This window comes from Notothenia coriiceps, unplaced genomic scaffold (genome assembly GCF_000735185.1).
Source record: "Notothenia coriiceps isolate Sejong01 unplaced genomic scaffold, NC01 NC01_scaffold00031853, whole genome shotgun sequence".
NCBI lineage: Eukaryota > Metazoa > Chordata > Actinopteri > Perciformes > Nototheniidae > Notothenia > Notothenia coriiceps.
In genome coordinates, this window is record NW_011364554.1 from 299,497 (window position 1) to 314,160 (window position 14,664).

A 14,664-nucleotide genomic window follows, 5' to 3' on the forward strand; every position below is an offset into this window, starting at 1 on the left:
CGGAGGCAACCTCTAGAAAGAAGAAAAAGAAGGACCCATGTCACTGCACTGGTATGGTTTTACCTGGGTAACCAGGTAGGCACCTCGAAGGATGTGTGTGTGTGTGTGTGTGTGTGTGTGTGTGTGTTGTGTGTGTGTGTGTGTGTGTGTGTGTGTGTGTGTGTGTGTGTGTGTGTTGTGGTGTGTGTGTGTGTGTGTGTGTGTGTGTGAGAGAGAGTCACCGATTTGACACTGCGGGACCCCCCCTTCCCCCACGATACACCTCGCGAATGTGACATCCAACGCCCACGAATCACCTCGAGCGTCTACCCCACGACTGTCGGGGGAGTTCGTGGGTGGGGTCCTCGAGGTTGTTCGGCAAATCCTGTCTCTCACGTTATGTGATATGTCTCATACTCGTAAAGGCCATACTCTTGGTTACACGCCAAACCTTTTAACGTGTTATTTTTAGGATATGGAGTTGTTACCCTTAATACTAGTCATCTTTAACGGTACTGGTATACCCCTGGAAATTTTATATAATTACCAACCCATTACACATATGACTATTTCGAGTTTACGACTATACAACTATTAACTCCATAATAACTTACATACTAAAACTATATGTTCAATAGCTCTCTGTAAATGTTGGCTGTTGGATGGATGACTTTAGTACGCCTTCTTGTTTTCGACGAACAACATAGGTATCCAACAATAAATAGTCGTCCGTAGCGTTGCGAAAAGGTTCTAACGTAATTGAACTTAGACTTGCCTTTAATTTTTTTTACACCGTAAATTTTTTATTTGAAGTTAGATTTGAAATGAAAAGAAAAGTAATGTTATGTCATACTACTTGACAAAAGTCATGAACAGTTAAGTCTACTTTCAAAGGATGCGTGAGGGGGTGTAAGAAGTCCCCGTTCGTAAAAAATGATAAGACTTTCTTTTTTTTCGAGATCTGATGAATCAATTAAGCGAAGCAGAGACCCCTAAGATCTCTCACGAGAAAATGAAAGTAGATGGGTAAATTCTTGCATCTCTTTGTAGACTTTTGTCAATACCAATATATGTTTATGAAGGTCGAGTTACGGGTTAATATACGTGGAATCTTCGAAAAACCATTTTATCTTGATTTTTTGGATATGTTTCAAAAAACAAAAATAAAACTTTCGTAAGTTGCCTTTGTGTAGGTAATTTCCAAGGTCGAAATGTCACGACAAAAAGAATTTATAGGTAGTGCACCGGCGATAAAACGGAGGGGCGGGCTAGTCGCCCCTTACCTCGCAAAATGTATAATGGACGCACTGGGGAGTGGTGGTCGCTACCTCCTAGTGGTGGTTTTTTACTTACGTTTGCTATCAACACTGGAGTCGTCGCGGGTGAGTAGGGCCCTGAAAGGTTGGACACTCCGGCCCTCCTCGCTGGTGGTCGGCCTGACTTTCGTCGCAGCTGAAGGGGCACAGGTCAGCAAGAGGACGGCCTCCGTGGCCCTTTCTTGGCCAGATGTCTTGTGGCTTTGTCAAGACGGACAAATACCCAGCCGGCGAGTATTCGATGTGTATGTTCCGAAGCTCTCATCCTCTTAATTTTTCCTCATGTAAATTTTACAGTATTAGGGAAACACTTGTATACGTTGGACGTCCATCCGATGTCCCATTCAATGCAACCACTGATTGTCCAGGAAGTAAAGAGATTGCGGCCACAACACCGCACACCAGCACACCACCTGGTAATACCACACCTGGCCAATCAAATTACATTGATTCATGAAATAAGTACATTAAAATGACATGAACCTCCAAGTTTATTCTCCATGAGTATGAGAGAAACGTGTGGGGAAAGATAGGGGTGATGTTAAGACTCACTTGTAATACGTTCAACACGTACTTTTCAATAGTTCTATACTACAAAACAGGTATAACTTGGGGGAAGTAACAGTGACAAAATATTTACTGTATAAATTGATTTAAATGAATGTTATGTGTGTAGTATGTATGTGATTTACAGACAGAAATGTTAAATTAATTTTACTGTTCATGTGTTTAGATATCCGGTTTCTAAATTATTAGGACCGTGACTCAAAGGTTTTACCGAGTATCGGACGAGACTCTTCTAATCACTATTGATGGTACCCCTCCTGTCTTCAGTCCTAATGTGAAAATACATGTAACATCACCAATATTATAACGGGTATGACGTCCACCTGCTCTTTTGGTCCCGTCGGCAATAAGAATTTGTAGTCTAAGTACAAATAATACTACGTGAAGATTTCATGCAGTCCTAAACATTCCACGATGGACTTTTAGTTAGAATGATCGGATGAATGAAAACCAATTACACATGATAATAGTTAGAATAAATTGTTACATTAGTTTGAGTAACTATGTAGTTACTACTGCTCTCCTACGCTACGAGATGTGACGACAATGCACTCGTAACGGACAGAACGTAATGTTGTAATTCATGTTATTGTTGGCCGGAAACTATTAGGCTACACAGACGAAATCGAAAAACTGTCACTAAGTTACAACACCCTTTACTTGATATGAAGGACGTTGTTAGAACCCAGATACTGTCGTCCTACGTCTACGAGGGACGTTAGACACACCGGACTACGAATGTTCTTCAATTTTATCCAGTGTCACAGTCATGACTAATTTCACCAACTAAACCTAGTATTAGTTCGACCCACTAAATGTTTCATCCCGGGTACCCAGACATTAACCTGAGTCTACGTACTATTATATAATAATAAACTGTTACACTCCTGAAAAACTAATAAATCACGTTTCATTAATACATTTCTTATGCGAGTCGTGAGACCCTTGATACGATTAAACTAAGGGGGAGGACCAGTCGGTTGTCTGTGAATCGATCAAATCATCTTGTTGTGTTGGTGTTGAAAGTTTGTGGAAAACATAACATGACAAACGACCAAAATTGAAAAAGAGTCAGACATAAAGAATTAAATTTGGTTTATTAGAAACCAAACCTGAGAACCAACGGGTAATGTTCGTAAAAGTTGATATTTGTCGGAAAAGTTGTAAGCAGTCTACTTTGTTCGTTTATTTAGTTATCTAATCAATGTACGGTATTTAAGGGATATACATTTTTTATATCATCCACAATACAAGACGGATGGGAGGAACCAATAATACTGAAAAGAGTGGACTTTTGTTTGCAACGCTCACCATAGACACAAACCGTCCACGTACCTAGGTTCTTCAGTAACACCAGCAACAACGTCTCTTGTGTACCCTGATACTGCCTGTAGCAGTGTCGTACAAGGTCGTGTGCTTCCAAGCTCACCACCGGTCCGGCCGAGCTGAGCAGTGTCCAGCTATATAAATTGCCCAGACCTAGACCCCCTCCTCCCCCCCTCCGGCCACCGCCTGTTTGGCTTCCACCAGGAGTAGGTGCTACGACACGCCGGAAACACCTCCTCCAAAAGACATGTTCTATCCGGTACCGACGGTTCCTTGTTCCTCAATCATACTATTGTCGATCATATAGAGTTGATAATATTTTTTACATATATACAAACACAAAAAACAGGACAACTGTGAAAAAATTTTCTGTTGTTGAACCTAATACCTTGACCTAATATATACAAAAGATTTAGATAATCGCACCTAATAGTTCTTTCATTTCTTTAGTGTTAGAGGACCTTTTCACCCGTAAATAGTGATAAAAATCCGTTAACTCTGTTTTATCAGATGATAAATTTTTAATTTAGCACTTTTATTAAACAATCTACGTCGTACTTTTGTGTACGACTAAAACTCGGGTCAAAGTCTAACACGAGCCTAAAATTTGGAACGTCCTGCTTCTCCCACATCGTAATAAAAAAAACAAAGATTGCTTTAGATACCTTTAACCCGGAAACGAGTGACGTGTCATTGGAGAGCGAGCGGTGCTTCCTCGTAAATTTCAGTCAATTACAAGTCTGACACCTTTATACTAGGTATTTAATTGGGCTCCTGGCGTTGAATAGAGGAAAGGTGAGCGATGGTTGTGTACTGCGAACCATGATAAGAGGTGAAGAATAGCGCTGATGGCACAGGTTAGGGGGAGTAGCATGTTACGGTAGGTAAGCGCCGCTGGTTTTACGGTCATCAAGAGTAGAACCTTTCGCTTCAATTTGATTAATTAGAGCTGACGATTCCGAAGAAAGAATACGATTGAAAACGACTTTTGTCTCTTCCAGTTAATGTCTGTTGGAAGTTTTGTTTTAGTAGTACCAGTCGACGTCAAAGAGCGGCGGGTGTTGAGCGTGGAATACCTGACTGTTCAATGGTGACGTTGTGCAGAATAAACAAACAACGTTTTGGAGCACGAAGTAAAAAGTTGCACGTCACACTTGTATTAATTTGGTTTGTGATTTTCATGTTGTTGCAAAAGAACAGTCGAACTGGTTCTTCTGTTTGTCAAAGAAACACTAATGCGGAATCAGAAAGGTATAAAAAAACTCTTATGGACAAATAGTAAACTGTCTAGGTAGCGAGGGCCACCACTCCAAATAAAGAGTAGTCACTACCTACCTTTGTAAGTCCGGCTTCAATTGCGGACGGCACTGCTGGATGAACGTCTAATCAGAGTATAACTAAGTACTGACTCTGAGACAAGTACGTCCAGTGTTTCAACCTTACTTTCGTTCTCGGGATGGGACTGCACTCCCGTGCCTGTTAATTACCACAACAAACTCTCACACACACACGAAAACACTACTTGAAAGGCGTCCGCCAGACCAGAAGTAATAGGACGGTCACAGGTGCGAGTACCGTCCTCGGCGCAGAGGTGACTTTTCGTCGTTCTAAGTAAAACTAAATTGTCGACACTTGTGCGTCTTGTGTACCAAACGAAAGTAAAGTAGCGAACCGCTCTGTTAAGGAGCGCGTGCCCGGAGCGACTCGCGGCGAGAATCTTTTGCGACTGAATGGTAGAATAGTACGCGGACTCAGCCCTCTGTTTTATAAGAGACGTGTTTCACCTTAATAAAAGATAAAGGTTCTCCATCGTTCGTCACACGTGATTGTCGACAATCCTACCCTAAATATAATGAGCACATTAAGCCGACGACTGAGTTTCATACGTGCTAAACAAAGTACTAATATAATAACTAGTAAACCGTCCTTAAAATCAGAGTTTTTGTGACGTCTTCAAACGTTACTAACTAATAAACGCTCAAACAAATTAGACGTTTAGTAAGAAGTATTATAGAAAAAATATTACGGTTAATTAAGTTTAATAAAGGGTAATATCATGGTACTTAACACAGAACATACTATAGGTTGTCTCTATTGCGTCCTTTCATAGGTGAGAAACTCTTCGAAATTTGGCCTATATGCCGGGCGACGCCGCTTCACATGCGCCGAACGAGACCGTTACCGGCCGAGTGGTCAAGTCAAGTCTCACAGGGACTCGTTCCGTGGCAAGGATGTGGACCGAGGGGCGCCGCCGCAATTGCCGTCGTGTGACGAGGATTGGCCGACCGCAGGCGGCGGGTAAGGTCCCTAATTTATTTTCATATATCTTTTATTTTTGGATAAACTCGTAAAAACCCTTACTTTTTAATTAAAGTTAACAATAGTCCTGTATCTGCATCGGGGCTAATAAAAACGGAGAGGCTAACTAATTACGGGAGAGTAGACGGTGGGCGACCCGGGAAGAGAAAAAAGCTTTTTTTAACAATGACAAAATGGGTGTTGAAGTTTGGGTTTTGACCATCCTTTTGATTCTATTTAATTTAAACGAAAGTAGTCAAACGAAAGGAGCGAGTTTGGAAATAATTCTTTTTATTTAACTGTTGTAGTTGTACATAACACAAACCAATTATTTTCGACTCAGCAACTCGGACTTGACATAGTATTCGTGGTAAGTTCACGAGTTAAAGTCCCCGTTATACAAATCTATCCTAACTAATTTAGTAACATGTAACCCGCTTTTGTTCGATAACAGTCGGTGGTAACGACGTGTCAACGAGGTGAATTTTTTGCTACTCTCTCCGGGACATTAACTAGTAGGATCCATGATGGGAGGTTGATACTCTCTGTAGTTTACTCTTTTTTTTTTTTTGTTTTCTTTTAGTGTAACAGACTAAAAATTTTCTGAAGAAAGCGTGGAGAATGCACCTTTTATTCATAACACCAGAGTGGGGTTCGTTCTAAGACCGAGAGTGTCTTGGCACATTGAAGAAGAAAATTCTCCGGAGCGAGACAGGGAGGTGAACAATTGACATAATTCCGGTAAGCAAAGCGGGGCAAGTCATATGGGGTTTCTGGGACAGGTAGTTTCGCGAGTTTGTCAGTCGTGAGGTTTGAGGTGATTAGCCGGGTTCTGGTTTCTCGCCCCCCGGTTTCTATCGGTCTTGTGGTAACAGCGTGGACGGCGGCCGTCCGACCTTCTCGACTAGACGTTATCCATTGCGGCGCGGCGCGCGGCGTTTAGGTTGCACCCCGTATAATCGGTTACCTTCTGTATGTTCTGGTGGAGCTAGTGTATCGAGGGAGGCTAGACCCCAAGGGTGTGCGTCTAGAGTGGGGCAACCCCAGTTTTTACTACGTGTTCTTTGCCACTCGTTTTTAGGTCGTGGTGCCGCCCCTGCCGATCAGTTACTGGACGTCTCTGCGACCCTGGTTTTCATGTTCCGACGGTCATTTGTGTGCTTCGCGGCGTCCCCTGAGTTTTAGTAACAGACGTCACGTCTGCAAGGGACGAATTCGGCAGTACACCGCAAGGCAAAACGAGAATGTGTGTCTGCGCAGAAGAGCGGACGTGCTGCCCGAACCCTCTTAGCAGTATACCAGTCTACTTTCGGTTTTTATCTTGAAAAACCATTTTTGAGTTGATCTCGCACAAACCTCCTCTTTTCTTGCGACTCAAACGTAGGTTTCTTGTGGTATTGGATTTGACACTTTGTAAGCCCCCACCTTGTAGTACCACGAAAATGAACCCCGACAAAAGACCGTTCCTTGTCCGCTGACTTAGCGCCGACATTTCCTTTTCTTACTTACCCCCCGGTACCATAGGAACTCTAAAAACTCACTCGTTGGAGGAACGGTAGTCGTTCCCCGTACCTTATACTTTTGCCACCGACCCGAACGTCGTACTGTTACTAGGGTTTGTGTGGTCGGGGCCAGTTGCTTCCTCAACCGAAGCATTCTTCGTATAAGTTCCCACGGAACCTCCACCGGGATCCGGTGTCAGAGGTCTAGGGTTGGGGTATTCCTTTTAGAACTACCTCAACTTTCGAGACACACCGGTCGCTGGTCGGGGGTTTTGAGTGGACCGGATCTCCGGCTAGACCGTACCTCCTTACCACGGTTTCGATTGGTTGTTGTCACAGCACTTTTGGTCTGATACACTTCTTGGGGCAGCATAGACAGGTCTTTTCTGTGTTAGAGTTTTACTCGCTACAGGATGTACTTTGAGGGTTTGTGACTTTGCAGACCGTTTACATGCATAAAAACCTTCATAACACATAAGGGAACGGGTAATAACCGGAAAAGGATGACATGGGACCTTTAATGTATATACAAGTGTGCAACTAAATGACAGTTAGAATAAAAGAAAGATAAATGAAATCATCTATTACACATAGGTAGTTGAAGAACCTAGTGTCTCAAATCAAGACTATTCCTCTGTAGATATGTTGTAAATGTACTTCTAATTTTCACCAGTAAGTCTAACATAAGAACTTCATATTGCTTTGCATGGTTTATAATGGTTAACTGAAGTGTCATACCTGGTAAAGCCTCCAAAGACAACAATACATGTGATACAAAAAGGGATATTTATTTTTGTATAAAGTTACTAGACTGATTGATGACAAAGCTTTTCCAGGTTTTACCCACATTCTGAAGTCAATTAAGCAATCATATGATATGTTGTCACAGAGAATATATTACATCAAAAAATCATAAATCTTACAAAGTAACATTTTATACACATGGCCATTCTTAAAAAGGCAAGTAAGAATTTGATATATGTACAAGTATTTACACTGAATTTTGTTTGAGATGTTTGGTGTTTACTGGTGTTGGTGCTTGAACTTTAGCTCTCCATCTGCACATACACTGAATATATAGGAACCATAGATAGGAACGCATGCATATGGCTACATTCAGGGACATTGTGTGTTAGCTTGGGGCTCCAGAAAGCACTGCAGATTGTACACCCCAGTTCTGTTCACATTATCTTTTCACCTTTTGGATATAACAACAAGAAAAGTCCTTAGCATGCCTTTTGGAGTTCTCCCATCATAGTAGGGAACCAGCTTCACCTAAATTAAGTCCCAGTCACATTGAGAGATAATCCACAAACTCTGGACATAGTGTCTCAATGTCACAGAGACAAAACTCCGTAGGGTCATAAGGATTCAGAGTGAGTCTCAGGGCTCAGCTTCGTGCCAGTTCTCACTCAGCCGGTCCTTCCCCAGCCTCCTCTTGTTCTTGGACGTGTGCTTACGCAGGAGCTGCGGTGGCAACAAAGCCGGCTCCTCGAATTTGTTGCCCGACTCGTTGTGCATCCTTGAGTACCTCTTGCACTTGCAGGAGGTGACAACAGTGATTTTGTATGTTCTCGTGCTGCCATCCTGGCATTGCAGCTGTATGCGCTGGGTGCGGGTCTTGTCGTTGACACACCGCCAGTCCTGGTTGCTGCTCCGACGACCCCAGAGCTTCCTGCCATAGGCGCCTCCGATCCAGTTCTGAAGCATCTGAGCTGGGAGACACTCTCCAGCGCACACCAGCTCCTTGATGGGGTTGATGCTGGTGCAGTGGCCATCAGAGATGTACTTTGTGGACCTCAACTCTCTGCATCCAATTTGGCCTCGCTCTGTGGGAAGACACAATGAGAATTATGAGAATCTGACAGCTGGATGTATATTGGAGAACATTTCTAAATCATGCATTTATCAATTGTTTTTTGTATAGAAAAAGGCAGTGAGTAGTGAAAAAAGCATTTTAAATGTTCACACATCCTGACGTAACATCTTTAAATGTCTTGTTTTTTCATTCCAAAAATCTGAATGAAAAAGAAAAGAAGCTAATCCTTACATTTGAGAGGCAGAAATTAGATAATGTTGACTTAAAAACAACCAAAAAAATATTTTGAATCTTTTGATAGTTGTTGGTTGATTTCCACGAACTGGTTAATTGTTGCAGCTCTAACGTAAGATTCAGTTTTCCGAGCACTTATTGAGACAACAAAATGACACACCAGTGAATACATGTCATTACTTCATCATGGTATTGAAACGTTATTAGCGATAATAATGGATAACTTTCCAGTCCTTTATCCTGTACATTATCTTGGTTTTGAGCCCCTTCTTAGCCTCTGGCAAAGTCAAGGACCACAATAGCATTTTGACCTTTGCTGCAAAAAGAAGAGGAACTTTGGCATGTGAAAAAAAAATCTCTTTTTTTATCAGTGGATTGTGACTGGATGTATTATTCTGCTGCAGGCTACAAACACTGTCCCCCTGCTCGCCCCTCCACCACTGTAACACAAGCTCAGGTCCATTCATACAGCTCAGTGACAATGCCCCCTCCCCCCCCCCATGTGACAGTGTTTGATGAATGAACTCCCTTGCTCCCCTCCTTCCTTCACCACTGGCTGCTGGGAATGCCTCAGAGCAAAAATAGGAGGCTTCATGGGAGATCACCTCTATTCAGCCACACTGACACCCAGTGGGCTATACCTGCCTGGACCAAAGCCAACTGTATGAGCTCAGTGTGTGCTTTGACACAACACCCCTGCACAAGACTTTATCCAAACTTTACTGTTACCGTATATAGAATTTGTTTTGATATTTTCTAAATGTTTCATACCGCACTAATTTGATAGCCTGTATGCTACTTTTTGCAGATTAGCTATTTGATATAGTTGTATCATGGTAACGGGATTAAGTGCCGCATTAAAGGGTCCCTTGTTTGACTAATTGAGATGTAGATACGAAAGACAAAAGCGATTAATGAGCTTTATCAAGAGTTTATTTCTGCATGCAGCCTCGAATTAAGAAATTCAGAAAGTGGAATGGAAAAAATTGAAAATTGTTGCATTTGCCAGTTCGGTTTTCTTGTCTAAAGGTGAGAGCTATTGGATGAGTAATCTAATAGCATATCTTGGAAATACATTATTCAGATATCAAGACTGTTTAATGTCATGCAAATAACTCAACATTAGAAATAACACCAGAAAATAAAAGGAAACAATAAAAGGCAATATTCCTAAAGAGTGCTATCTTTGAGCACAACAAGGTTACTGGAACGTTATCAATACCACACACACACACACACACACACACACACACACGTCTCTATACAAATATGTTTGCAGTTTATGAGGAATAAACAAATAATAAAGCGGCTCCGGTTCTCACCCCCTCTGTCCTGACCTGCGCTGCCCGCTCCTCTCCCGCCGGTCCGGGCTCGGTTCAGGGTCACATTGCTCTGAACCTCCGGCACCGGCGCGCTCACGTGCGATAACAGGAGCTCCGTGGCGTCGTTTTGTAATGCATGGCAATTCCTCAGCAGGATGCAAAGTACGACCAAGGAATGGCATGACGTCTCGTACACGCTCAGGTGCATCATGATTGCTCTCTGGGAAGAGGGAGAGATGTAGGTCCGCTTGGAGAGAGAGACTGATGCTGGAGGAACATGTGAGACCCGAGCTTTTATACAGCCGGTCCGCCTCGCGCTTTGGCAGCTCCTCAGGTGCGTCTCTGTTATGAGGCTGTGATTGGTTGCAAACAAATGTACGCTCTTAAAATAACCCCTCCCACTCGCTTTTGGTTGAGGGGTTTAAACGTTGTTTCTGGATTCATGATGGTGATAATGATGATGGGATCAGATGCCTGAGTGATTGGCACATTAACACTTGTTTTTGATGTGTGATATAATGATAAGAGGACGTTTTTTTTCTTTAGTAAAAGGATAAAATATTGGAATAATTTCCATTGTTTTCAATTGTTGTACCAAACTTCATCAAAAAAATACATAGGCCTAAAGACTTAGGCAGTGATAAGCGTACTCCTTTATTTTTGGAATTAGTTTGAATCAATAACATAAAAAAAAGTAAATATATATTCTAAACGGAGAAATTGCAATTCAAATATTTTTTTGTTATAAAATAAGAATACAGATCTGGATATTATACAGATTTGCAGTTGAACACCAGCTTTCCAAACCGTCCTAAATAAGATTCCTTTCATGTTTACACAAATCTTTGGCCAACTGCTTTTGAAGTAATATGTACTGTTGCTCTACAAGGATGCTGTTGTTATGCAATGTTATTATAAACAGACTTTGCTTTCAGTGACTCCTGCTGTTCTTGGACTGTATTCGTAATTTTCTGGGTGTTCCTTTTAACTATGGAAAGCTGAGTTTGGTTTGTTTATGTTTGGTTTGTAACACTGCATGTTAACTCTTGTCTTCTTTCTGGATTTCATATACAAATCTTCATGGCAGTAGTCGAGTTGCTGTGACCAAAATGTTCCTGCTTGTTTGAATCCCTTCCTTAATTAGTTTAATTTGAGAGGAAATTAAATTCTCCCTCCCTCTCTAAACTCCAAATCAAAGCTGCAGCTGCTCTGTGAGGTGTGTGTGTGTGTGTGTGTGTGTGTGTGTGTGTGTGTGTGTGTGTGTGTGTGTGTGTGTGTGTGTGTGTGTGAAGTGAAGTTATGTTTCATCTAGCATTCTGCAGCACTTTGGAAAACGAGAAGGCGGATAAACGTAAGATGTTTCTTGATCCGCTGGATGACAAACAAACCTGTTGATGTACAAAATCGTAATTTAAAAGTTTGAAAAATGAAGGTACTGAACTGTAATTTCACTATAAAGCAAAAGCCTTGAACCTTCACATTGTATTTTTAGATCAGCTGCAGAAGGGAAGTGAGGACAGAATGAGGGAAAGAAAGAAAAAGATGACATTTTGTTGCATTCTTGCACCTGGTGACTTCTCCATCTGCAAGCCATTTCTCAAACAGCAGAGAGAATAAGACTTAATGAGAAATGTTGCTACATTTCCTCTGAAATGGTCAAAAGTCTAAGTTATTTGGCATCGGTGATGTTGTCCTTAGTTTAGAATAATTAGAGACATCATTGCAAACATTATTTGACTGTGATCCAACCAACAGCTGCTTGTTATTCAGAAGTGATGGAGCATTAATAACCACATATGAGTAGACATCTGATGGTACCCACTCAGGTTTTACCTGCTGGTTAGTTTATGTTTGGTTTTCTCCACGTTGCGACTTGCCTCTCTGGTGTTTTATTCAGGAACGAAAGCTGATATGGTCTGTGTGTAATACGCTGTCTGTCTATGCCACCCTCCCCCTGCCTGCCTCTTCCCTGTCAGTTGCACATGTAATGATTAGAGTGCTCAGACTAACTGCAGTCTTTGTGTGTCCGCTGAACAAAAACCAGAAGAGGTGTAATTACTTTGCGGGGAACATTCAATCCAGTCCTGTCGTAGTGATTTGAAAAGAGGCATCGTGAGGAGTTTCTAATTGTTGCTCATGTGAATGAAAGGTGATACTCAGATCACTTAGCTTTTATTATCACACATGCACTTTTTTTGGGCTGTGGTCTCTTTTCAGGATAGAGAGTGGAGTAGGCCTCAGGACAATTCTTTCCTCTCCCAAGAGAAAGTAATCACTCTTTAATCAAGTATGTGAGGATACAAAATGTCCACATACCTCCAATTTTGCAATTCCGATCAGAAAGAAATACTTCAGATAAGAGGCAGATACAACATGAAGAAAACAGCAAGGTAGGAAGAGGAGAAGAAAGGAACAATTTAAAAAGGAGGAATTAAAAAAGGAAAAGTTGAAGAATGAAATGAGGAGAAAAAGAAAGATGGTAAATGAAGGAAAGTGGGAGGGATTACCAGTCAGTAGGAATCTAGGTCCAATTAGTGATGCACTATGGCCAACAAATGTGGACACCTGTCAACTTACATGTATCTACTTTTGGTCTGGGACATTTGTTTGTGGTTTGTGTTTGGCTGTTTCTTGCTTCAAAATGACAGTGCCTCCATGCAACAAAGCCAGCTCCATAAATACATGTTTTTCTTTCAGTTTGGTGTCAAAGAACTTGACAGAGCCCTGACCTCAACCACATCCAACACCTTTGAGAGGAACTGAGACAGCAACTATGATCCAGGACTCATCATGCAACACCAGCGGTTGACCTCATGTGCTTTGTGGCTGAATCAAAGCAAACCACTGAGCTTCAATGGATTAATGAAGACTCATCCAATGGCAGAATTAATGCTCACAGTTTTGGGACGAGATGTTCAACAATCTTGTTCTGGAATGGACCTCGTACTTTTGGCAATGGAGGAAGAAGTTCTCAGATAGTATACCTTAGAACTCCTAAGTTAAAAGTAAAAGCCCTGCATTTAACATTTTACTTGAGAAAAAGTACAAAAGTATTAGCAGAAAAGTATACTTAAGTACCAAATCTAAAAGTACTCATAAGTGGCTATACTCATAAGCATCACTGGTTAATGATAAGTGATGTCTGCTACCAGAATGTAGTGGAGTATAAGTAACATAAAATGAAAATACTCAAGTAAAGTACAAATACCTCTAAAATGTACTTAAGTACACTTAAGTAAAATAATGTGGTTAATTTCCACTGACTTTTTTATATGTGAGTTAAATAAATGTAAATCTCCTGAGCAGGTGAAGCTAGTCTGTCATTTAACTTCACTGATTCTTTTATTGTTTCCTCTCTCCTTTGTTTGTCCTCAAACAGGAGCAAAGGATCATTCACTTCCCAGCCCTTCTCAGAAGGTCACACTTCACCGCCCTTCTGAGCCTCTTCTTATGGGACCGGCTTAAATGAATGCATAAAAGTGAATATGATAGGCTCTCTCTTGTGTGCCCTCAGCAGCAGCCAAACTCAGCAGCAGGAATTCGGTAGCCCCTTACCCTCATGGGAAATGAAAGGTGGCTGGGTTAATAGCATATTGACAAGCAGCATGGCTGGAGTTGGTGCACGATCAGGAAGCGCCCACATGCAGGAACGGGAGGTGTGGCGAGGGTCGACCGGAGGGGAACAAAAGGAATGCACAACACCTGGAACAAAGCCAAGAAGGAAAGGTCACGGAGGATACAGAGTTGGAAAAGATCCCAACGGAAGACATATGGAGGACTGTGTCTCATACGTCACAATTAATTATACTTTATTATTAGTATTTTACTAATACCAGTTTAGTTACTCACCAAAATACTTATGGTACATTTTCACCTGCTTTTTTTAATTTTTTTTAGCATCCCTCATACAAACCAGTGCTGGAGAGTAACTCACTAACTATTTATTGTAAGTACAACTTTAAGGTACTTTAAATTAAAATGTTGTATATTTAGTTAATTTGCATATTCAGATTTCTAATACAAAATATCATCAATTGTATTGTATTTGTATGGATAAAGAGAAGACTTCATTAATCCCTTAGTGCAGTCAGTCTCCCAACATTATTAACAAGACTGTTTTTCTTTTTAATATGTGAGTAAAGTACAGAGGTATTCATAAGATTAAGATTAAGATGGACATTTATTGATCCCCCGAGGGGGAAATTCAGTTTTCCTCTCTGTTTTTTATACACGCACATGCTTCTTATGCAAGTACATATCACACAGTTATGTTTGTGCACACGTGGACATAAGAAAGACTT

At 41.4% G+C, this 14,664-nt stretch overlaps 1 protein-coding gene across 1 annotated transcript; it reads right to left on the bottom strand.

Annotated features, from left to right (window-relative positions):
• Positions 1-7,485: 7,485 nt before the first annotated feature.
• On the bottom strand, positions 7,486-10,639 carry sostdc1a (sclerostin domain containing 1a). Its single transcript, XM_010788419.1, has 2 exons — positions 10,364-10,639; positions 7,486-8,817 (listed from the first exon to the last, which is right to left on the bottom strand). The coding sequence occupies exons 1-2, from the start codon at positions 10,572-10,574 to the stop codon at positions 8,372-8,374; spliced, it is 657 nt and encodes a 218-aa protein (XP_010786721.1). The 5' UTR covers positions 10,575-10,639; the 3' UTR covers positions 7,486-8,371.
• Between the last annotated feature and the right edge of the window lie 4,025 nt (positions 10,640-14,664).

Bases quoted from the DNA above. Each gene is read 5' to 3' on its own strand.
- sostdc1a (XM_010788419.1), bottom strand. From the start codon at position 10,574: ATGATGCACCTGAGCGTGTACGAGACGTCATGCCATTCCTTGGTCGTA. The intron at 8,818-10,363 runs GTGAGAACCGGA...GTCTTCCCACAG, and splicing joins CGCAGGTCAGGACAGAGGGG to AGCGAGGCCAAATTGGATGC.